The sequence below is a fragment of the Peromyscus californicus genome, unplaced genomic scaffold (genome assembly GCF_007827085.1).
Source record: "Peromyscus californicus insignis strain IS unplaced genomic scaffold, ASM782708v3 Scaffold_6__1_contigs__length_162567912, whole genome shotgun sequence".
In the NCBI taxonomy this organism is placed as follows: domain Eukaryota; kingdom Metazoa; phylum Chordata; class Mammalia; order Rodentia; family Cricetidae; genus Peromyscus; species Peromyscus californicus.
In genome coordinates this window covers 143,571,420-143,596,046 of record NW_026294584.1, presented here as the reverse complement: position 1 = coordinate 143,596,046, position 24,627 = coordinate 143,571,420, and the positions used below count along the sequence as shown (strand labels likewise).

The 24,627-nt window shown below is 39.8% G+C and overlaps 1 protein-coding gene across 2 annotated transcripts; it reads left to right on the top strand.

The window, feature by feature from the left end:
* The first annotated feature begins 1,777 nt into the window (after nucleotides 1-1,777).
* On the top strand, nucleotides 1,778-10,225 carry Clec12b (C-type lectin domain family 12 member B). 2 transcript variants are annotated; one of them, XM_052722206.1, is made up of 6 exons: nucleotides 1,778-1,868; nucleotides 3,710-3,808; nucleotides 5,649-5,864; nucleotides 6,328-6,482; nucleotides 6,760-6,875; nucleotides 10,162-10,225. In XM_052722206.1, the coding sequence occupies exons 1-6, from the start codon at nucleotides 1,778-1,780 to the stop codon at nucleotides 10,223-10,225; spliced, it is 741 nt and encodes a 246-aa protein (XP_052578166.1). The 2 variants fall into 2 exon arrangements, with proteins under 2 accessions (XP_052578166.1, XP_052578165.1); XM_052722205.1 differs by having other exon boundaries at nucleotides 10,075-10,225.
* The last annotated feature ends 14,402 nt before the right edge of the window (nucleotides 10,226-24,627 follow it).

Here is a 24,627-nt window from a genome sequence, read left to right as displayed (position 1 = left end):
TGGAAAGACTTAGATCAGCACCCAGTAACCTGAAAATATAACACCCACACCAAATATAAACCATATATGAACATACCAAATATCTGGTATAGACCAGTTATCTGATCTCCTCCTTTCTCTGCATAAAGGAAAACTTTAGAGAAGATTTTTTATTTCCTTTGCTCAGTTGTGGTTCCCCAGTCTTTTCTTGGAAGGGCTGGGGGTGCATCTCAGGGGGAGAGCTCTAGAATTGCCTACTGAAAGCATTGGTTAGCAATGGAAAGAAATATTTTCTTGGGCTCTGTGGTGGTTTGAACAGGAATGACCCCTATAGGCTCATATATTTGAATACTTGGTCATTAGGGAGTGGCTCTACTTGAGAAGCATTAGAAGGTGTGGCCTGGGAGGAAGTGTGTCACTGGGTGTGGGCTTTGAGGTTTCAGAAGCCCAAACCCGGGTCCAGCCTCTCTCTCTTCCTGCTGACTGTGGATGAGGATGTGGAACTCTCAACCTCTCCAGCACAATGTCTGCCTGTGTGCTGCCATGCTCCTCATCATGACAATAATGGACTAAACCTATGAAACTGTAAGTAAGCCATAATTAAATGCTTTTTTTAATGTAAGAGTTGTCATGGTCTTGGTCTCTTCACAATAGAACAATAACTAAGACAGATTCTGTATTAGCTTTCTACTGGTGACAAGTGACCACACATTCAACAGATCAACAGCACAAATGTGTTACAGGTTTGTGGTTAAAAGTCTGGCTTGGGTCTTGTTGGTCAAAAATCAAGGCTATTGTTAGGAGTGTATTCATCTTGGAGAGCTCTAAGGACAATCTGCTTCTATACTTTCCTTCCAACACATGATATGTGGGTGCTAATTGCCTTCTTCTTTCACCAATCAATACCTTATTAAATATTGTCAGAAAACTCACTGATCATCCAATAAAGCTTCTTCAGTGTTTAAGGATTTTTTTATTTCATTAAGTACATTCAGGTAATCTAGCACAATTTTTTTCATTTTCCCTATAAATTGCCACATTCAGAAGGACAACCTTAAGGGATTCCTACCCATCACAAACTCCTAACAACAATGTACTTCCTTACATAGTGTTGTGAGTTTTATATTTTAAAAAGTATGAAATAATTAGAAATAGACACAGCCTTTTAGATCCCTGTGAGTTCTAGGGTTAAGCTGGTTAGTTCATTTTCGAAGCAGGCACCTCAGTCAAGAAAACACCTCCATCATGCACACACATGCACACACACACACACACACACACACACACACACACACACACACACCCCTCACACCCACACACAAGTTTCTTATTGCACTATCCAGGAATATGTGACACTGCTTCTCCTGTTGTGACTCTCCTTGATAACTGGTATGACTGAAGACAAACTAGATCCATTATAGGATTAACTAGTCTCTGCAGAGAAGGAAACTGGATTGTTTTTTCATTCTTTAAACAGAGTTCCCAAAGGATCATGAGAATTCCAACATGAAGGCTTAACTCCTGCTTGCCTACAAACACATCATCTTGGCTTCCCAGCAAAGAACAATGCACTACAGTGGAAATTGGCAACATTCTAATTCTTAAGGAGAGTTTCTGATTTCTCTCACTTTCATTACAGAGAAATTGACTTTCAAAGTCAAAGGCTTACAAAGGAGCAATAGGGAGTGTCTTGTGTCAGTTATTTGTCTGTGTAAAAGCGCCTAACCTTGGAAAATAACTGCCTGTACTGGGCCTGAAGATATTGCAACATTGATTTATAGAATCACTTTCTCCTACGATGTCTAATGAAGTGACCTATGCAACGCTGATGCTTCAAGATTCTGTGAGAGTGAGAAGTAATCAAGATGGAAATAACCTAAGAAAAGAAGGTAAGAGCTCAGATAAAGCACGTTATAATGTTGGAACTGACAGGTGTTAAGTGCGTGGAGATGTGGGCTTTGATACTGAAGGGGAGGGGGAGTGTGCAATATAATCTCCAAAACAGACAAATAGCCCTGGGATAGGTCAGCAGAGTGAGTGTCCTTAAGAGAATACATGGGGCTTTCAAGACCTTCGTGAACTGTATGAAATCACTGTCATGAAGCTCTTCACTCTAGGAAAAAAAAATTAATGGATATGTCACAGAGATTGGATCTGGGAATGGAAGAATTTTATTTATAACCATTCTTGACTCTTATATCTTGTTAGTAATGTTGAGAGATGTTCTTCTAGAAGCCAAAAAGGATTCTAAAATAAGTAGAGGAAGCTTTGCTAGTGTGCGGTATAATTTAGGGAAGGAGTTGAGTATAGATAAATCACCAGTGAACAAGAACTAGCTTTTTCCCTTACGCTGTTTTTAATTTAAAGTCATTGGAACTCCAAGTGTAATTCAGAGCATTTATCGATAATAGAATTCTATCTATATGTATCTTTATTGAAGTGTAGTTGTAAAGTAAAGTAAATAATATCACAATTTTTGCAGTTATGCAGATGGAAATGCTGAGTCTCAAAGGAGCTAGGTAGTTTGTCTAAGTTTATGCAAGTGTGTGGTGGAGACAGTCTTCCAGCATCAGCTCATTCCCTTATGCCCAGTTGGCAGAAGTATCACTGTCTCTGGAGTAAGACACCATTAAATATATAAGGCTATCTTCTTCACTTCCAAAGGTTGCGTTACAGTCCTAGTTGTTATCCTGACTCATATGAATCGCTTTCTTCTGCTCCTTGGATTTGCTTTTATACTGTGTGTGTGTGTGTGTGTGTGTGTGTGTGTGTGTGTGTGTGTGTGTGTGTGTGTGTGTGTGTGTGTCTTAGGGAGGAGAGATACAGTAACCAGCATAGAGTTTGTGGTATTTACTAAGGTGAGATGATTATGCATGTCTGTCTTGTAATTCTCATTCTAAGCTTTGAGGAAAGGGGTCATGTGGCTAACCTACATGTGCTACTGTCCTCACCTAGCAAAAACATTGTGTGAATAAAGGAAGAGGAAGGTGACCGACATTTTCATGACAAACATGGTCCAAGAGTTGCCTGCTGGTCCTCTGGGCTATCCTGCTGTTTGCAGGTTAGACTATACATTTTCATCTGGGATTAATTTACTACTTATGACATAGAAAACAGGATAAATAATGACTTAAAAGTTATTTTACCTTGCCGGGTGGTGGTGGTGCACGCCTTTAATCCCAGCACTCGGGAGGCAGAGCCAGGCGGATCTCTGTGAGTTCGAGGCCAGCCTGGGCTACCAAGTGAGTTCCAGGAGAGGCGCAAAGCTACACAGAGAAACCCTGTCTCGAAAAACCAAAAAAAAAAAAAAAAAAAAAGTTATTTTACCAAGTTAACATTACTTTTAAAAGTACAATCCGCCTTTATAAGGAAGGTAGAACCATCTCCTTTTGGATACTTGTGTCTTAAAACTCAGGGTCTCTCCTATTGTCAGCATCATTCCAGAGAACTCGTCTCCACACCTCATTCACAACATCAGTGAACTTAAGGGAGAAAGGTGGGGACTAACGTAAAAAAAAAAATTAAGAGAAAATCACTCTTAAAAGGTGAGGAAATGGGAATCTGAGGGAGGGACCGTATCATGCTTCATATTAGTGATTTTTCTAAACAGTGGTGTTAAAAAAAAAAACAAGGGAAAAAATTAATATCAAGAAGCTCCCTGGGTAGGAGAAACAACCCCAAATGTAACAGCATGTTATGGTTCTACTTGACCATCCCTGTTGGCTTCCAGGATACCCAGCTCCATCCTCCATTTGGCGAGGAGCTGCCTTGAGCCTGATGACCCTCTGCCTGTTGCTGGTGACCGGACTAGTGACCTTGGGGATTATGTGTAAGTGAATTTGTATTAAACAAAAGAAAAGCAGTTAGAAAAAAAACTTGTACAGTATGCAAATTCAGGGAGAATATGTTACTAGCAGACAGAATCCTCAAATCATTTCTATTACCCCAGATCCCCTCCATTCTCCATCACACCTTCAAAAAACACTAGCAAGGTCCTATTTCACTGCTATGAGAATTCTACCCCACAGTCATTTTTGTCTTTTGATGAACTAGATCACACTGTGAGGAGGACTCTTCTTTTCTTAGTTACTGTTTAAAATGGACAAGCTCTTTTCTGCACAGACATACCCATTTGTTACTCTCAGTGAAAAACAGGAAAGCAAGCTGGAGATGTATTTGCAGAAGGGCATGCAATTCATTTACCTTGAAACTTAGCAGAAGGCTAGCTCAGTCTGCTCACCCATGACCTTCTCGGGGTAGAGAAAACATTTAAGTAGCAGCAACAACCTGACTCGCCTGAATGAAGAAAAACACATAGCGAAAGAAGAGAAGGGGTGTGAATTACGTCACATCTGGCAAATAGAATCATACTATCCATGTATGTTACAGTGGAAGCCACTCCCTAACAGACCCTAAGAGAAGATTCTTTTGATTCATGTGCAGTTACAGGTGGACTAGCTAGGGCATTGTGCATTATGGTAAGTGGAAAGCTATACTGAGGATATGTATATTATAAAATGTTAAGTATGTGGAATAAAGAGTACTGATTTGGTAAGCACCCACTCTAAGGTGACTTGTAGTCAAAAAAGTTTATTGTAAGATGCTGTATGAGTTACTGTTTCTTGTTGATGTGACCAAAAAGCAGCTTAAATAAGGAAGGATTATTTTGGTTCATAGTCTAATTAAGATGGAAAACAGTCCCTCATGGTGGGAAGTCATGGAGACTGGCATGTACAGTAGTTGATCACACTACATCAATAGTCAGAGAGCAGAGGGAGGTGAATATCATGTTCAGCTTGCTTCCTCCTATATACTCAGTCTAGGTCCTCAGCCCAGGGGATGCTGCTTCCCACACTCAAGGTGGGTCTTAATATTTCAGTAAAATCTCTCTGGAAATGTCCATACAGACACATCCAGAAATTTGTCGACTAGGTGATTCTATACGGTGTCGCATTGACAATAAAGATTACTCATCACAGACGCTAATGTCCCCCATGCTCTATTCACTTATTTGCTTATATGAAAGATTTCATTGATAGTTATGATTTGGACTTATAAACACTAATTATTTATTTTGTTCTTTGGAAAAGAAATCTGATACTCCTGCTGAGGTAACAGATACTCATTAGATGCTATTAGGAGAATATGTTGCTTATCTTTTAAAAGATGCACACCCCAAAACAAACTAAAGTGAAATAATGTTGACTCTTCATGAAATACATTATATTTTTTTTGTAAATACAATGCACACTGTGAATGACTGGAAGAGCTTAATAAAAATAAAGATGTTTCTAAATAGATGTGTGGATCCAGAACTAGAAATGGTTAGAATGGTCCAAGACCAATCTGGGATTATTGGCAATACCCTGTCAAGGATGAAAGAAAGGGAAGAGAGAGAGATGTGGAAGGTTAGCAGAAGTACCTTGTGCCCTCTACAAAGAATGTAGAGGAGAGAAGGAAAAGGAGGAAAAGAGAAAGTGAGGGAAGAAGCAAGAGGGAGGAAAAGAAAGAGAGAAAGGAAGGAAGGAGAGAGAAGAGGAAAGAGGAGGAAGGAAAGTCGGAGGAGGGCGAGAAGAATCCCCAGTGGCCTGGGAATCACACTCTTGAGTCAACCTGGCAGCCTTGTGAGAGCGGCAGGACACATGCACTTGTCTCATTATGTCTTGCAGTTTTGCAGATGTCTAATGATACTAACTCAGATTCAGAGAAGTTAAGTCAACTTCAAAAAATCATCCACCCACAGCAGAATAATCTGTCTGAGATATTGAACATCTCCTGGAAGGATCCCACAGAGGAATCTCTCCAGTCCCAGATCTCTGCCCTCCTGGAGAGGCAGAAACAGATGGCTACCAAGCTCTGCAAGGAATTCCTCATCCACACTTCTGGTAATTTGACTCACATCTGCAAAAAGGCCAGATCAAACTTGTCACCTTGATCAAAGTCCCCACATGTAGCACAGCACCTAAAAGTTGTATCCTTCACCAATCCTGTGATCATGCCATCCTAAATTTACAAAGGAAGAGGAAATACATGTTTAATACTTCAGAAAACACAAGAGAGTTTTGTAATCATTTCCAGATGCTATCAGCCTGGATACTTCAACCTTCCACTTTATCGGCCACTTTTAGGTGCTCTGGTTATCATAAGAATATTAAAAGCCTGGACCTGCAAAGAGAATCTCCGTTGTCCAATTCCCAACTACAGTTCCTCTGCTTCCAGGGGTTCCTGGCACAGTATGTTCCAGGGTGCTTGCACTCAGATCTGTTGCCTGTGTGAATGACTTAGTTTCCAAAGGCTTCTGCAGTCACCCCACACAGTGTGTACTTCTGAGTATAATTTCCTTTTCAGATCATAAGTGCAATCCTTGTCCCAGGACTTGGCAATGGCATGGAAACAGTTGCTATTATTTCACAACTCATGAAGAGAAATCCTGGAGTGACAGCAGAAGGGACTGTATAGGCAAGAGTGCTGCTCTGGTGAAGATTGACAGCATCAAAGAAAGGGTATGATTGACTCTCTTCCCCCAGCTATAGATATTACCCACACAATGAAAAGTAAATAGGTGGTGCTTCTGTTTCACAATAGGAAATTGGTGGATTTTGAATGAGAACTGATAAATGAGTTGAGGAACTGGACATGGAGCCCAAGATATAGCACATGCTAGAAAGTGACCCATCACTGGGCTATCCCCAGACAATAAATCAATTTAATAATTTTTTAATATTTCCTCCTCAAACCAGCAGATAGCCTCTCACTTGATCTATTTCCTCCCTCCCCTAGGATTTTCTTCAGTCACTGCCATCACTCACACCCTCTTTCTTTTGGCTGGGATTGTCCTGGAACTCAACTGGCAAACATTGGCTATGGGAAGACGGTTCGTCTCCCTCTCCAACCCTGTAAGTATCTGACTGCTGGGGGTGGAAGATCAAGATTTCCGTAGAACTCTGAGAAAATTTATGTAAATTGAAATAATTATAAATCTAGATAGGAAAAAAGAAGTATTCTGTTAAAAAAAAAGAGAGAGAGTTTTAGTAGGAAATACATCAAGAGCTGGTAAGTAATTCCATCTATTTGTCAAACTCAGAGTAATGCACTGAACTCTATGTACTGTTTAGCTGCTTTCTTTATTAAGCAGGTACATATAATAGTATGTTTAAAGTACTTTGCAAATATAAATCCTGGAAGGATGCACTTTCACACCCCCACTACATAATAAAAATATTATCACAGAGAGATTCAGTGACATGCTTGACATTGCCCAGCTCAGATGTGACCAAATCAAGGCTGAACATTTTAGATCACCTATTCATCCACTCAGCTGTTTTGTTTTCCATCCTTTACAACCTTCAAGGATGGTGTTTGTTATACAGACACACATTTAAACATTGACATATTACTCACATTAAGTAATTGTTGGCCATTTTCTCATAGAAAGTAAGTCTGCCTGATTAGTTTACAGATTAGCTTCAGGATGCAGACCACCAATTAGGTTACATGGCAAGTGTCCTAGGCAAAATCTACTGCTGCAGAGTCTCCATGATAGTATTGAAAGTACACATCAAATCTCTACAATTTGGGAAATCGAAGCTTTTTATATTTAAAGTTATAACAAAATAGAAGTCAACATAAAAAATGTTTCAGTCTTACACCATCTGATCTTCTGTATTTTTCAAAAGATTCCTTAAGAAAGAGGTCCAGACTCAATGGGAGCTAGAAACCCAGGTGCCACTTGGAGTCAGGCTGGGCTTACAGAGGAAGCCAGTGGGTGTGCGGTATGGGTTGAGAGATGAAAACTAATGTTTGTTTCATCTACAAGATGGTACCATGGGATAAATCCTTATTTTCTCAAGAACAAGTTTTGTTTTGTCTTAACATTAGTGCTTAAAAATTATTTTTGTACTTGTTGACTTATTTGGGGAGGTCAGGGTTGTATGGTTCCAGGGCACACATGGAGGTCAGAGGACAACCTACAGGGATAAGTTCTCCACTTCCAGTAACTTCATTCAGGGAATTGAACTCAAATCATTAGGCTTGGTATCAAGTGCTCTTACCCACTAAGTCATCTCAGAACTTTTTTTTTTTTTTTTAAGCAAGGACTGGAATGGTCAGTCAGCGGTTAACAGCACAGGCTACTTTTGTAGAGGACCCAAGTTCAGGTTCCATCACCCACATGTGACTTACAACCACTATAACTCCAGCTCCAGGAGATTTGGCCCCCTCTTACAGCCTTTGTGGGCACCTACACACATGTATGCATAGATCCACAGACATACACATAAATAAAATAAGATGACTCTCTTATAAGAATAAAAGTTTAAAGGAATACATGGCTTCAAAAATTCTTGAAAGACTTTAAAACAAAGACAAAATTGGCAAGCATCATACATCAGAATTTAGTTAAATGTAATAATTGTACTTACATTTTTAAGTTTGTAACTTTCACATTCAGTGAGGTCTTGTGTCACTAGCATCTCTCCCCCTCCAAGTACTCAAACCATCCATCTCACTGTCTTACTCTTGCATGTATTTTGTCAATGTTTTGTAAACTTAATTACAATCATTTAATTTTTTTTCAAAGCTGCTTGGATTCAGCTGTGGCTCACCAAATGCCATGAACAACAAATAATTATATGTCTATTCTTTTCTCCCTAAAGATCCTAGAGATTTTTCTAGGACTTTTCTTGTTCAAATATGTGTCTCCCAGGGTCTTATCACCATGGCTAGCCATATTTGGTTAGTCTATTTTCACACTAGCCATAATGGCAAAAGGCTCACTTTAAACAACAGAGACAAAGAGGACAGTTACTCTTTTTCAAAGCAGAGTAACTGGGTGGAGAGTGCTCACAGTTGACCCGAAGAGAGGAGGGCTGTTAAACCAAGACCATCCAGGTATGGGACCAAGCGCCATGTAAATGCAGTGCATTTCCTGGGTTAGAATGTACATTTCTCATCTCCTATATGAATGCTACTCATTCTTGATTCATCTACTGGATCCTGTGAACATGCAGAGGAAATGGCCTATGTTTAGTGTGCAGAGACCACAGACAATGACCGTAGGTCATGCAGCTGTCAGATAACCCAGCTCTCTATACACAGCCTAAAAATATTGTACTTCAGAGTTATGCAGCCTCTTCCTTGGATCCCAAATAAGGACTCTCTGACCAAGATAAATTCAAGTAGTAACGTTTGATAGGCTTAGCTCTGATGAATAAAATAACATGGCATCCCAGTTGGAAAAAGCAGTGCTTATAACACACATTTAGGCTGAGCATGCATGATTTTTAAGGATAATGTTTAAGGGTTATCATTAAAGTTGAGCCAAGAAGCTAGATAGGATTTCCTGATCACTCAATCACATCAGTAAGTCGTTCATTTCTTTGCTCAGACTCTGTCTTGTTTTCTCAAATATGTGTGAAAGCATGCAATTACATTTTTGCACTGCAAAACATAAAAACTTTTTACATGGTATTGCTTTAGTTTTCTAGTTTTTATACTAAAATTTGAAATGTAAAAATGAACTATCAATTCTAATGTAATCTGCACTGAGTGCATTCCATTTGTAGAATTCCATAATACTGGTGGGAATAATAATTTCCAAGCTGTAACATACAAATTCTTTTTTGTTTAATATAGTATAGTATACTATTATTTAATTCATATAGTATATTCTGATCATGGTTTCCCCACCCTCATCTCCTCCTGGATCCTCTCCACCTCTCCACCCATCTAACTCCACACCTTCTTTCTCTTTCTCTTTAGAAAGCAAATAGGACAATTAAAAAAATGTGCGAAGTGTCAGGTATGGGTTCCCTCTCATGGGGTAGGCCTTAAATTCAATCAGAAAGTGATTGATTACTTCCACAACTTTGTGCCAGAGTTAAATATATTCTTCTTAAAGAAATATTTTTTCCTGGAGTCAAAATTAACATGAGATAAAGAACACAGAGATGCTGGCATTACAGATCCTGATGCTTTGTGGAGGCTGGGATCTCACAATAGTATGGGTTTTTCCTCTAAGGGTGACTGAGAACACTTAATTCTAATTAAATTTCATATATAACAGTTTTAATTAATATTAAATCAATTACTTTCCAGATTTAGCAATCAGGAGCATGCCAGGTTCAATGGATCTAGAGGGTGCGCTTATTTTGAAAGAGGGAATGTCTACATTTCTCGCTGTAGTGCTGAAATTTCTTGGATTTGTGAGAAGACAGCTTCCCTAGTGAAGATTGAAGATTTGGATTAATCTGACTCTTTTAAGTGTATCGAAAAGAAAGGGCCTATTGTAGATCCATGCAAGAAAGGAGGAAGGTCCGGTATTTGAGCCAAAAACTGACTGAAAAGTGACTGTACTTCAACTATCTCACAGATAAACTTGCTTCACAGAGCATTCTCTGCTTCACTGTCTGACGCTCTGACCTGGTGTTCTCTTTACTCGGGTCTTGCAATGGTCCTGAGTACCCAGGGAGGAGCATATCATTTCAGTTTGTCTCTGAATAAACATTGGTTCTTGCTTTATTCTTACATGTTCACACACAGACTGGGTGATATTTAAATGTTAACCACCAGACCAACATGGGCCACCAGAAGGGAGCAAGTTCCAGGAGACCCCTGTTATAAAGGCTGCCCAGTCATGTACAGGTTTGAAGGAGTCCAAAGTCAAGGGCCTGGGACAGCAGTGCTGTATTGCTGAATTGAAATATTTTAAAGATTGTTTGTCTGAACCCATTTAGTAGCTAAGTATCAGCCTCCATGTGCAGAGTAACTCTACTTTGTCTTCCTATGAAACTACACTGTCAATTCTCATAACCAATAGCCTAGATGAAATAGGATGAACACTGTGTCTTAATATTTTCATCATTTATTTAAACTAATAATATTCAGGCTATCAATTTTGCAGCTGGGTATTATCAGAATAATAAAGATGTTTATTATTTTAATATTAATATGCTATTTCATTTTATTTTCTGAGTGTGTGTATAAGTATCATGTATGTGTGTGTGGATATGTGCACATGTATAGATATCTATACTTGTGCATAAGTGTGGAGACCAGAGGAGAGCCTTGGTTGTCCTCCTCTATCACTCCCCACCTTGTCTTTGATGCAAGGTCTCTCCCTGAATCTGGAGCCTGTGAATTTCCTTTTTCAGCTAGGCTGGAAGCCAGCAATCTCCAGTCATCTTTCCGCCTCTGCTCACCAGGTGCTGGGCTTAGAGGCATGTGCTTGACCACACCTGCTTTATTACTGGGTGCTGGGATCTAAACTCCCATTCTTAGGTTTGCTGAGCAAGTGCTCACAACTGCTAAGATAGCTCTCTGTCACTGTGTCTTTTTCTTTAGAGAACTACTAAAATATTATTTGAAGACATATCATCAGAACAATTATTTTTTAAAGCTTTCCTGAAACAGTTTGCCACATGCCTGCAGGAGATAAGCACTGTAAATTCAGGCATCAGGAATCTTTCTGGAGCAAAATTACGGATTTCAGGATATTCACAAAGGATATGGTTTTGATTTTTCTCTTCAATTAATTATGTACTAATTGCATAGTTATCATCTAAAAAATAATATTAATTGACTTGCGGTACCAATTTGGAACAGTGGCCTAAAATTTACTGGAAAAATGGATTGCATTCTGAATACTGTAATAGTTCTTTGAAACAACAACTTCACAATACCACGCAGTAGGTTATTATCTTTAAAATGTTAAAATTGTGACTTCATTATCATATAATATATATCCAAGTGAATTCTAGAACAAGGGAATAAGATTCAGTGTTATATCTAATAAGACTACAAAGTGACTGTAAACACACATTTTAAAATACAGGTTATTACTTTCATCATAATGTAAGTGCAGAGCATCTACCCATTCTCACTGAGGGCTGAATCACAAGTGAAGTATACATGTACTGAAATAAAAGCTTTATTCTTCCATTTCTCATAAGCAGGTTCCTGTCACTCTCCCTCACAAAGTGGAATTGCTCATTAAACATCAACAATCTGCTCTGACTCCCACACATTTGGGTTTCTCTTTATTCCCACGGGAAAGATGATTTCTTCTGCTTTCCCTCCATCTCTGCCCAAAGAATCTGCTATTTATAAGCTAATCTCTTTGCTTGTTATTTTGTTCCCATAAAGACGTTATAATTTTCTCCTGGCATCTTATATCTTTTCATGCCTATCTCATGGCCACTGTGACTTTTACACTCATTCGAAAGAAACTTTGTCTAACTTCACAGAAGGAATTTTGATAAGGTCAGATCACTCAACCCACCCTCCCTGCATCTTGCTGTTTCCACACCATCCCCAATATCTTTGAAGAAATTAGGGTATCTCGATGCATCCATTCCTGGGGATCCATTGCCCTTGTGTGTCAGAACATCCCACCATCCTTCGTTGCATTCTGATTGCTGGCTTCTGAGTTGGGATTGTTCCCAGGAATTTTTCTTTTCTCTCTGTGTCCACTGATAGATAATAAAAAAGATAGCTGTGTGCCAGGCAGTGGTGGTGCACACCTTTAATCCCAGCACTTGGGAGGCAGAGCCACGCGGATCTCTGTGAGTTCGAGGCCAGCCTGGTTTACAGAGCGAGATCCAAGACAGGCACCAAAGCTACACAGAGAAACCCTGTCTGAAAAACCAAAAAAAAAAAAAAAAAAGATAGGTAGAAGAGTGATAGACAGATATGTGGAAATTATGTCACAGATCTATAGGATCAGATGCCTGGGGAGGTAGGACTAGAAAAATTTAAATTTGATAATCTCTGCAATGTTTCGTGGATCACAGCCTGAATAATGACCTCAGTAAAAATTTTCTGAGCAGACAGGTTATATAAGGTACTTTTCTGTTGTGATTAAAACACCATGACTGTAACATGAATCTTAAAAGGTCTTATAATAAAAAACCCAAAGCCAGATATTGGGGTGAAAGCTGAAAGATCAGAGAGGCAGAGCAAGCCAGCCACAAGTTTTTACCTCTATGAAATCCTCTGCTGCCAAAAGAGAGAGACTGTCTGTTCACTCATGCCTTTCTGTGCCCTGCCATTTTACTTCAAAGCTTCCTAGTGCTGAGATTAAAGGCATGTGCCACCATACCTGACTCTGTTCAAGGCTCAGTGTGGCCTTGAACTCACAGAGATTTGGATGGATCTCTGCCTCCCGAATGCTAGGATTAGAGGCGTGTGTTACCACTGCCTGACCTCTACGTTTAATATAGTGGCTGGCTTTGTCCTCGGATCCCCAGGTAAGCTTTATTGGGGTACACAATATATCACCACACATGACCAAGGCAACTTATAGAAAAAAGGGTTTGTTTGGGCTTCTAGTTCCAGAGTGATATGGGTAGGCATGGCAACTAACAGAAGGTGTGCTACCAGAGCAGAAATGTGAGAGATCATATCTTTAACTAAAAGTACCACAAAGCAGAATGAACTGGAAGTAGAGTGAGGCTCTGTACTTGCAAAGCTCATACCCCACTGACATACTTTCTCCAGCAAGGCTACACTTTGCACACTTGCCCACTGTCACCATCTGGGAGACAAGTGCTCAAATGTCTGAGCTTATGGGAGACAGTCTTATCCAAACCCCAACACAGACAAAAAATATCGGTGACAAAAATCAGAGTGGATGGCTCTCTATGATGAAATAGCAAAAACACTCCTTATTCAGGGAACCCCATACAAGAGGAGGTAGAAGGAGTGTGGGAGTATCTTAGGATGTTTTTATTGCTGTGAAGAGACACCATGACCATGGCAACTCTTATAAATAAAAACATTTAATTGAGGTGGCTCATTTACGGTTTCAGAGGTTCAGTCCATTATCATCAGGATGGGGAGCATGGGAGCCTGCAGGCAGAGGTAGTCCTGGAGCTGAGAGTCTTACATCTTGACTCAGAGGCAACAGGAAGTGGATTGACTGTCACACTGAGTGAAGCTTGAGAAAAGAGACCTCAAAGCTCTCCTCAGCAGTGACATACTTCCTCCAGCAAGGCCACACCTCCTAACAATGCTGCTCCTTTTGGGAGCTATTTTCTTTCAAACCACCACAGGGAGTCAGAGGGGATGGATAACACAAGGAGAACAAGGCCCTCTCAATCAACTGAACAGAGCTAATATGAACTCACAGAGACTGACGTAGCAAGCACAGGACTTGCACTACATGGGTCTGCAGCAGATCCTCTGTGTATATATTATAGCTTTCAGTTTAGTGTTTTTATGGGACTCCTGCCTATGTAAATGAGTGGGCCTTTGATTCTTGGGCCTTTTCTTGAGGCTTTTTTCCTTGTGATGGTTTTTGTTGTAATTGGAAGTTTCTGTCCCGACAGCAACTCCCAAATACCCAGCAGCTACTTTCCAAATTACCAGAGAGGCTTATATTAATTATAAATGATCAGCCCATAGCTCAGGCTTACTACTATTTAGTTTTTACACTTAAATTAACCCATAATTCTTATCTATGTTTAGCCGAGTGGCTTTGTACCTTCTCCCAATACAACATTCTTATCTTGCTTTCTCTGCATCTGGCTGGTGACTCCTGACTTTTCCCTTCCTCTTCCCAGCAGTCTCAGTTTGGCTTTCCTGCCTATACTTCCTGCCTGGCTACTGGCCAATCAGCATTCTATTAAACCAATTCTCGTGACAAATCTTTACAGTGTACAAGAGGATTATTCCACAACACTTTGTTTTTGTCTTACTGTATTTTATTTTCTTATGAAAAATAGAGCAAATAAATTTTATGCTTAGGATTTTAAGAGAAAGTTAGAAAGAATGACATGAAATATGGCTGAGTGTTTAATTTCACCACTGAAGTCAAGTGATAGATATAAAAATACCACAAGTCCAAATAATAAATAATACTCTAGTTTAGAAAATATAAATACAAACTATTTATATTGGTTTAAAGACTACTTCTTGTGTTAAAGGAGCAGCCAGGTTACCCAGGCCTGCTTTACAAACACTATAAAATAACGGCCAGTCACTAAAACAGCCAAATATTTCCTGGTGACCACTGATGCTCAGACTATTCTTAGTTTACAGCTAATGGTTATTTTTTTTTTAACAGTAAATCCAGTTACATATTATTTGGGCCAGGCTAAATAATATGCTTAATATATAAACTCCTCCTTTTCTCCTTGGGGTTCAGGGATCCTCCATCCTGTTGCTGCCCAAGACATGCTTCTATCCATGAACTCTGATGTATTATACTTTGTATGAGCCTGGGTCTCCTTTTTCAGTTTCTTGGCACCTCCTGTCTTTGCCAGTTGGTTCTTATACACTGAGTTTTTCTAGAAACAGTTCTACAGCCAAGGAGATCATGGAAGATCAAAAGAGAGACAGAAATAAAGATAATTCTGGCAAAATTGCCACTGTAACCAAACCAGCATGGGGTTGGCATAAAACAAGCACATAAAAGCAGTGGCACAGAATGGAGATCCCAAAGCAAATGTGCAAATTTGCAGCCGGTTTGGTTTTGGTAAGAAGCTGTGTCATCTGTAAACAATGGTGAGAAATCTGGGTCTTTATCTGCAGAAGATAAAGCTGAACCTCCTCCTCTCCATTCATTCAAACGAACGCCAATGAATTAAGGATACAAATACAAGACTAGGAACTGAAATTTCTGAAAGAACACCTCAGAAAAAATGGTTCAGGACATTGTTTAGGGCAAAGAACTTTTGGATAAGTACCCAAAAGCACAGGCAAGAAAGACAAAGGAGACAGATGGAATTATGTTGGGCTTAAAGACTACCTGTCAATGGAAATTATCAACTAAATGAAAGGGCCCACAGAATGGGGGAAATATTTACAAAAATCAACTGACAGAGTATTATGACCAAGAATATACAAAGAACTCAAATAACTCAATAATAAAATACAGCAAATAATTATTAAGAAAACATCTTATTGATAAATGGATAAAGAAAATGTGATATGGGGGAAAGAAGTCAAAGCTATATGGAAAGGGAGAGGACAGTGAAGAAGTTGGCTATGAGAAGAGTTGAGGCAGGAGCGAGTATGTTCAAATAGTATTTGAAATTCTCAAAGAATGAATAAAAATGTTATTTTTAAAAAGCAAAAGGCTGAGGTAGGAGGATCACTAAGAGTTTGAAACCAGCCTAGCCCAGGCTTTATAGAAAATCTAAGGCAAGTCTTGGCGACATAGTAAAGTCATATGTTACAACAAAACAAAACACCCACCAATAAATAAATGAAAAAATATAATATATATCCAAAATGAAATATTATCCAACCATATAAATTTGACACTTCTAATAACCCAAATGAAACCAGATGTTAAATGAAGTTTGTTATGTTAAATTAGTATAGAAAAGGTAAATGCCCTGGGCAGTGGTGGCGCACGCCTTTAATCCCAGCACTAGGGAGGCAGAGGCAGAGGCAAGCAGATGTCTGTGAGTTCGAGGCCAGCCTGGGCTACAGAGTGAGATCCAGGAAAGGCACAAAGCTACACAGAGAAACCTTGTCTCAAAACAACAACAAAAACAAAAACAAAAAAAGAAAAAAAGAAAAGAAAAGGCAAATGCCACATGTTCCCATTTTCATGTGGAAACTAAAAAGTTATCTCATATAAGTAGGGAGTAGAGGAATGGTTAAAGAGTCTGGGATGAGTGTAGAGGAAGAAGAATAGAGATAGTCATAGGTACTTGGTGCATTGAACACAGAGATGTCACACTGTGCTCCACAGATGTGTGCAACCACTGTGAGTCAACAAAAAGCATGTGTGTGTGTGTGTGTGTGTGTGTGTGTGTGTGTGTGTGTGTGTGTAAAAGACAAACGAGATATACAAAGGAGATGCCGAGTGACTACCAATTAAGTCTAGCTGTTATTTCTAGCACCATTCCCTGAGTGTCCTTGAGTGACAGACACTTCCAGTCTTTCTAGTCTGTACCCAGACCCGCAGAGTGTCTACACGGTTCTCACTACTGATGTCCTTCTTACATGGAGATGCTCGACATGGTGCTGGTTGGGTTTGTTTGTTTGTTTTGTCACCTTGACACAAGCCTAGGTCATCATTGAAGGGAACCTCAATTGAGAAAATGCCTCCATAAGATTGGCCTGTAGGGAAGTCTGTGAGGCATTTTCTTGTGTAATGTTTGATGTGGAAGGGCCCATCTCACCGGGAAGCATCACTCCTGGACAGGCGGTCCTGGGTTCTATTAAAAGTCAGGCTAAGCAAGCCATGGAGAACAATACAGTAAGCTCTACTCTCCATGGCTCTGCTTCAGTTCCTACTTCCAAGTTCCTGCTTTGGGTTTTGTAATCTATAAGGGAAATAAACCATGGCCTTTTGGTTATGAAGTTTTTACTATAGAAATAGAAAGCAAACTAGGATAAATGTTTAATTATCTATCAATAGTTTGTTCCAGGAAAATCACCAGAGTGTGAGAAAAGACATTTTTTCATGCAGCCAAGTATCAATTCATGGGGATAAAAGAGGAGGAACTACGGGCCAGCAGCAGGTAGAGATCACACCAGGAGATCAGCCTGGGCAATTCCTAGAACTGGGGCTGCTGCAAATGGATTATTTTTATATTTCCTGTGTCCACTGTGAGATGGTGTCCAGAAATGAAGTAGACAAAGATAGTGTTCATGCCAGTTCATGTTCCTCATTCTTTATTAGTTGAAATTGAAAACTATGCAGAAACAAAAGCAACCCCTGGAGGACTGATTAAAAGGCCATTATTTCTAGTTAACTGTGTTTCTGAGAAAATTACCCCATGAGTAAACTTATGTGGGAAATCCTCCACCTCTTAGGTTTGATTCAGTACTTCTGTTGTCTTGTTTAAAAAAAGGGAGGGGCATACTCTAATTCACTGTGTGTATATTAGCTTGTTGTATATCAACTGCACACACGAGACAGAGAGAGAGAGAGAGAGACAGAGACAGAGACAGAGACAGAGACAGAGAGACAGAGAGACAGAGACAGAGAGAGGAAAAGGGAGAGGGAGAGAGATTCTTCAGAAAACCACTTCTGGCTCTTACATCTTGTCGTTAATGTCAGCTCTTAGACATAATTTAATGGCTGTAATTATTTGATGGTAATTTGTTTTCAGGATTTTTTTTTTTTTTGCTTCAAATAAACAGGAGGACCATGAGTTCAAACAAGGCAGGAACACACAAGTTTGAGGCTATTCTGGACTATCCTGTCTCAATAAACAAATCAACCACAGGTTTCACTAGTGTGTATCATAGCATCATACAAGGAAAAAGTCAGACATAGAGTAAAGGTTTTTAAGAACACAGCTAACCTCGCTGTGGTATGAACTAGGTTCTTATGACAAGAGCATCAGTTTACAGCAGAAATAAAACTAGATCATCATAGAAATAAACGGCTTGCATGTCATCTCTTTTAGAAAGGAGTTTTGGTAGACAACAACTAATCTTACTCTAGCCAGCCTCATTGGATGTGGTGCTCTCTAGAAATGGAGCACTGTCTATTCATTGCTTTGTGTAGACAGTCCACTGTGGGATATATATCGTCTAAAATTAGAAGTAAGTCTCCATAAGTAGCAGCTACTTTCTTTTTATAAACATAGAATTTCCTTCATTGTTCCCCAAAGCAGTGATCTTTCAGTTTCTCTACCAGCATTCGATTCCTTTCTCTTTACTCTGCCCAACTTTTTCTTTCATTGATGCAATCAGTTATATTTTCTACTTGAGTCTGTGAAGTTCCATTTTTTAATTTCCATTTCAGAAAATTCTAGGGTGACAGGCACTCTTACATATCCCCAGCTGCTTTTATGGTCAAAAGACATCCAGTTAAAGGACATTAGGAATGTAGTTTTTCATAGCAATATATGTTCTTAAGCAAGTTTGGGATCTGATTTTTTATTATACTTTGGATTTTGCTCCAACATCAAGTGATTGTTGAACATAAGCTAGAAAGGGGTTTTAGTTTAGTAATTTAAATATTTCTATCAATTTATTAAATCTTCATACTGAAGGTTCTGCCTTCAAAGCCTGGTTTAACAAGATTAAATACAGGGCTGGAAAAATGACTAATGGTTAAGAGAGCTTTCTGTAGAATCATAAGAACCACATGTAGCACTCCATCACCCAATTATCAAGCCAGGCCTCTCACACAGATGGGGAGGAAGTGCATGCAACTCTGATGCCTTCTTCTGGCCTCTGTCTGCACACATACACAAATAAAATTACAGAGAGAAAAATAAAAGAGGATAGTTTTGATATTTCACTTTGTAATTCATTGTCTCCACATTTAATATTCTGAGAGCCCTTGGAGTTTGCTCTTATTAAACCTGATCACACCTCAGAAATGCCCTTAGCCTTTATGGACCTGGTTTCCACTGGACTACATTTATTTGAAACTTCTAGTTTTACAATTTGTGATGTTCGAAGGACACAAAGTATGTCAAGATTTTTACTTTAGTGGAACATTTAAATACTGGAGTTCTCCATTTTTCTTTTTGGTTTGTTTTTTGTTGTTTTTTGAGACAGACCTGGTCTCATGTATTGTAGGCTGGTCTTGTAGTCACTATATAGCTGAGAATCACCTTGAATTTCTGAATCTTCTGCCCTCAATTTCAGAATTATGGAATCTCACAGGATGTCTTAGTTTGCTTTCTGTTGCTGTGATAAACATGGTGACCAAAAGGGCATAGTGATGTTGCTGTGACTGACATATATTTTCTCCTTGCATACCCAAAGGCAGTTTCATTTAAAGATGCAAGTCGATCGAAAAACCAACCCCCCCTCAAAAAAATGCAAGTCAAATCCGTATAACTAATTGAATATAGAGTTTCAAAAGTGTGTGGGCTTTTGGGAAATCTCCAGAGTTCTTAAATCCAACTGGAGAGACTGTAGATGTTTGTGAAACCAACAGGGATGTAACAGCAAATCCAAATATTCTGAAGCCACCTGTAAAGTGAGGGAACACATGCTGAGGGTTCTTGCTTGCTTGGTTTGAGGGGTGAGATGTCTCACTGTGTAGCTGAGGCTGGCCCAGAGCTCAGCTGTCCTGCATCAGCCTGCTGAGTGCTGAGACTACAGATATACATCACCTCGCCTTGTTGAGTATCGTTCAGTGCCTTCCGTAGCAGGTCGGATTGGATGGGAGCAGTACGGAGGCTGCTGCACGTGGAGACCAGATCTTCTATTTTCAGCGCAGTCAGACCTATGTGGTGGTACTCCAGCTAAAGGGGAGCCACCAGCGGAAAGTTCTCCTATACCGCCACAAGAGGGCAGTATCCTTTCAGGGATAGAACTGGTTCCTCCCAGCCTCAGGGAGGTTTTCTTGGTTGGCATTCTGGGTGCCCAGAATCTATTCCATGACAGATCTTCTAACAAGCTATTCATTCCTGCCACAGTTGTTCAACCACTAGCACTAGAAATTGTTTTAGGGAACAAATTTAAGAATAGAATCCAAGAGTTCTGGATTCAAAAGTCTAGATTTAAAAGTGCTAAGATTCAGTTTCACTGGTGTAGGGTACATCGATAGAACACTATACAAAACAGCAAATGCTTATAAATTATTGTCACCTGGAACCAAGTGTCAGTAGTCTCATGGGTTTCAGAAGACAAAAATATGTTACAGCAGTAGAGCATTAGGGAACATATAGACAAAATAAATAATTTGATGTTTTCCAGTATCTTCTAAAATTTTCAGAACTTGCAGGAATTAACAGCCAAAGCAAAGCTTTGATTTTTCTTACAGTGCTCATGTAAGAAATGTAAAAGTCTCTACGTGCTGTTAAAGTCACTCCTAGATTCTCTAGCCAAAGAGCTGGCCTCCAGAAAATAAACTCTAACATTGGAACCCCAGGCTTTTGATTTACAATTTAAGACAGTCTTATAACCTTCAGAGATTTCTCCAAGGGACCACTAACCAAGAATAAGACTTGATGGAACTTCTGTAAGATCTGGACAAAGCTGAAGACTCAGAGCTTCCAATATACTGATTCTCTTCTGTAATACCCCCATATCATTTAAACTTTATTCTCCTCTTTTATTTTTTTCTGAAGGCAAATATGCTTTGTTTTGTTTTTCTTAGTATGGAAGTACACCTCCATTGTGGATTCCATGCCTCTCAATAATAATTAGTGTATGTCACAGTTAGTACTGCCAGTGTGACAGAACCTAAAATCACCTAGGAGACAAGCTTCCGGGTGTGCCTGTTTAGGATACTCTACATTAGGTTACCTGAAGTGGAGAGACCTATTTGGAGCATGGGAGACTCCATCCTATGGGCTGGATCTTGAAGTGAATGAAAAAGAGAAAGCAAGCTGAACACAAACAGTTATTGTCCTCTTTTTCTATGGATGCATTATGACCAGCTACTTCAAGATCCTGCTACCATGACTTCCTCATCATGTGACCATGTCAGGGAAGATATTTTTGGATCAATAGGCTAAGAAATGTAATGTATGCTCTCCAGTGGGGATCCAGGAAATATAACAATTTTAGGGACAGAACAGAAGAGGCTGTTTCTGCCCTGCTCATATCTACACCCTATTTAACACAAGGAGCTTCCAAGAAGACTGACTTTTAACCTTCAGGTCCCCTAATAAATTAGAAAGAGAAGTCTCTGGGGGTGGGGGGGGGCGTCCTTCTGACTTTTTCTTTATTTTTTTTTCTTCTTATTTTTCCTCTATGGCTTTCCTTTTCTCACTTTCGATGTTTTCCTTCTAACTGACTTTATTTTTTCCCTTACAGCTTATATGCCTCAGTAGACTCTTTCAAGCAATATAAAAATTACAATGCAGTTACATTCTATTTTTCAAGGGAATTATTATAATGAATACAGGTTAAAAAAAAAAAACATGTTTTCCCATTTCCCTTACACAATTAAAATCACCCCAAGAACCTACATATATTTATATCTAAGTAGCTTATTATAGATTAACAGAGTGTGAGCAAGCAGAGTACTTTTCTTAGCCAGTTCAGTTCTTTTACTGTCAGGCTGAATACTGCAGTTACAAAGAAAGAACCAGTCATTTTATTATTTATCTCAAAAGATAATCTTATAAAAGAATCTTATAAGAATCACAAATCTAAACTTTTATTTTGTTTTGTAAAGTTTTTTATTATTAATAAAATTTATTTATTCTATGTGTTTCTCACATCATATATCTTGATCCCATTCATTCCCCATCCCTTCGCATCTACCCTCCACTCCTGCACACCCCTCCTCCGAATAAAACAAAATTCAAGAGGAAAAAAAATGAGAAAAAAATTTTTTTAAAAGGGAAGGAATTAAAAATCTCATCATGGAAGCTGCAATGAAACCCAACAAGTCACGCCATATACATTTGTTCCATACATCTCTACTTGCAAGTGTTCATTGCAAAGAGTCATTGATCTAGTTCGAGGCCCCTGGTCTCCACTACACATTTGATGCTGGGCCCCCACTAGGACTCTTCTGGACATCCCGCTGGCACCCTGTGTTGTGAAGATCCTGCAGCTTTGGGTCAGGTCCCTTCACGTGCTCCAGCAGATCATAATTGGGGTGGATGTTGGGGCAGGCCAAGTCATAACACTGGGTCTGGGCCTGGGCAGTTTTAGGGTTGGTCTGCCAGGTGGGAAATAAGGACAGCTGTCCTATGCTCATGATTTCGGGGGTAACTCACCCACACCTCCGCTAACAGGGTTGGATCTGCTGTGCTGCCCTGGCTGGGTGTAGGGCCTGCTCTCCAGAGTGTTGAAGCTGGTGGAGATAGGGGCAACCTCTCCCACTCTTATAACCACAGAGCCATCTTGCATACCTGCCCCAGACATTGGTGGGCAGAAGGGAGGGCTTCTTTCCCCAACGTGTGCTGCAACAAGACAGATGAGAAATAGGGGCAGCTCTCCCATGCTCACAACTTCTGGGCTGGTTCACCCACATGTGTGCTAACAGGGTTGGCTCTAGTGTGCTGTCCTGGTGAGGTACAGGACTTGTTCTCCCAAGTGTTGCAGCTGGTGGGGGTCAGGGATAGTTCTCCCACTCTTGTGACCACAGAGTCAGCTTTTCCACCTGCCCCAGGCATTGATGGGTAGTGGGGAAATCTGAATTTTTATATATGGAAAAGAACCAGTCTATTTTAAATCCTTAGGGTGCATACCCACTCATCAACTGTTTTTTATGACAAGAAGTTGAAGGCAGAAATGGATATAAGGAATTAATCCTCATCCTTGATCACCAATCAATCCTAGCACAAAAAGCACATCAGCTAATAATAACTGGGCTGCTTTTTTTTTTGATCCCAAACCTTAATGAGTCTATTACTCAGCTATGTGTCCTTGTGAACTTTAGATTGTTTTATAAGGTTTTTATCTCAAAGTGAGTATCAAAACATCTTAATCTAACCTGAAGTCATTTTAAGGCTTTGTTTCAGCTGTGATGCACTCTGAAACATGTGAACACATCTCCCAACACTAAGATTAAAAGAATTTAAGCTAGCTGGGCAACTGGGACTCAGTTTTCTCTTAATCATTAACCTATGCCACAGTCTATATGGCTCCTCCACAGAAACTCATGTGTTCTAGCTGAGTGTCATTTCCTTATTTTATTTTTCATCCTCTGTAGCCTCTGCTTTATCAGAGGCAGGAGCAACATTTTATCCTACCTTTACCTATGTTAATTTTTTCACTAAACTGACCTCTATCATAATTTCTTACTATATTTATTAAAAAACCTCAATCATCAAAATCCCATTTAAACTAACACTGTTATTGTATAGAATCACTGTTTCAGTTAAACAATACAGCTTAGGAAGAAATCATCATAATAATCCTCCAGTAAAAATGCCCAGTAGAACAGGGTATTTCCAAGAGATGATCGTACTGCATTAAGGGCAGTGGGGATCTCCCCATGCCTATTCACACCATGCCAGATACCATAGAAAAATGACAGTGGCAAACATGCAAAGACACAGGAGTAGCACGAAACATTCCAGGGAGGAGGCTTTCTGGGCCTTGCCTATCTGAGATTCACCCATCAGTGTTTTGTTTCCTAGTGGGATGATCCCCTGAAGTCAGTTGCATCTGCTGCTTTATGGATTGCCCAGAGTCCAGGGAAGACACCACGTCCAGTGTGGGATATCTGAGGGAAAAACATCTACGCACGCTATGCTTGTTGTGCCCAGATCGAGACCCTCAGAGAGACCACCAAAGACGAGCATGCAGGAATGCAAAAGCAAGGTTTAATTTGGGATATCCAAAAGCATATCCAAAAGCAATACAAGCCTAGGCAGGGACTTCATCCAATACATCCAACACAGTGGAGGCTGGAGGAAGTGCCCACCTCTCTGCAAGCTCAGTTTTTAAAGGCAAAAACCACAAGGTTACATCATTTAGGGGTGCTAGTCTGAGTATAACTCTGATTGGCTCGCTTCGAGGGGCTTTCTAGAAATCATGGCTTAATCTTACTTCTAAGGGGGTGGTTGCCCGCCACCATTTCTCATTGGCTGCCCTCAGGTGGGGACATTTCTGTGGTCAGTTACGCTGGAAACCAGGGAGAGGACATTCCATAGTCCAGCAGTCATTACCTCCTGACTACCTTGTGACTCTGTACCTTTACATTTCCTGGTTTCTGGAATCTGGACTGACTGGTTTCAGTAACTCATGGCGTATTCCTAAAAGGAGAAATCTTAGGCCTTAGTTTTAGGGTGAAAGCATTTTGGTCTTATTTCTAAG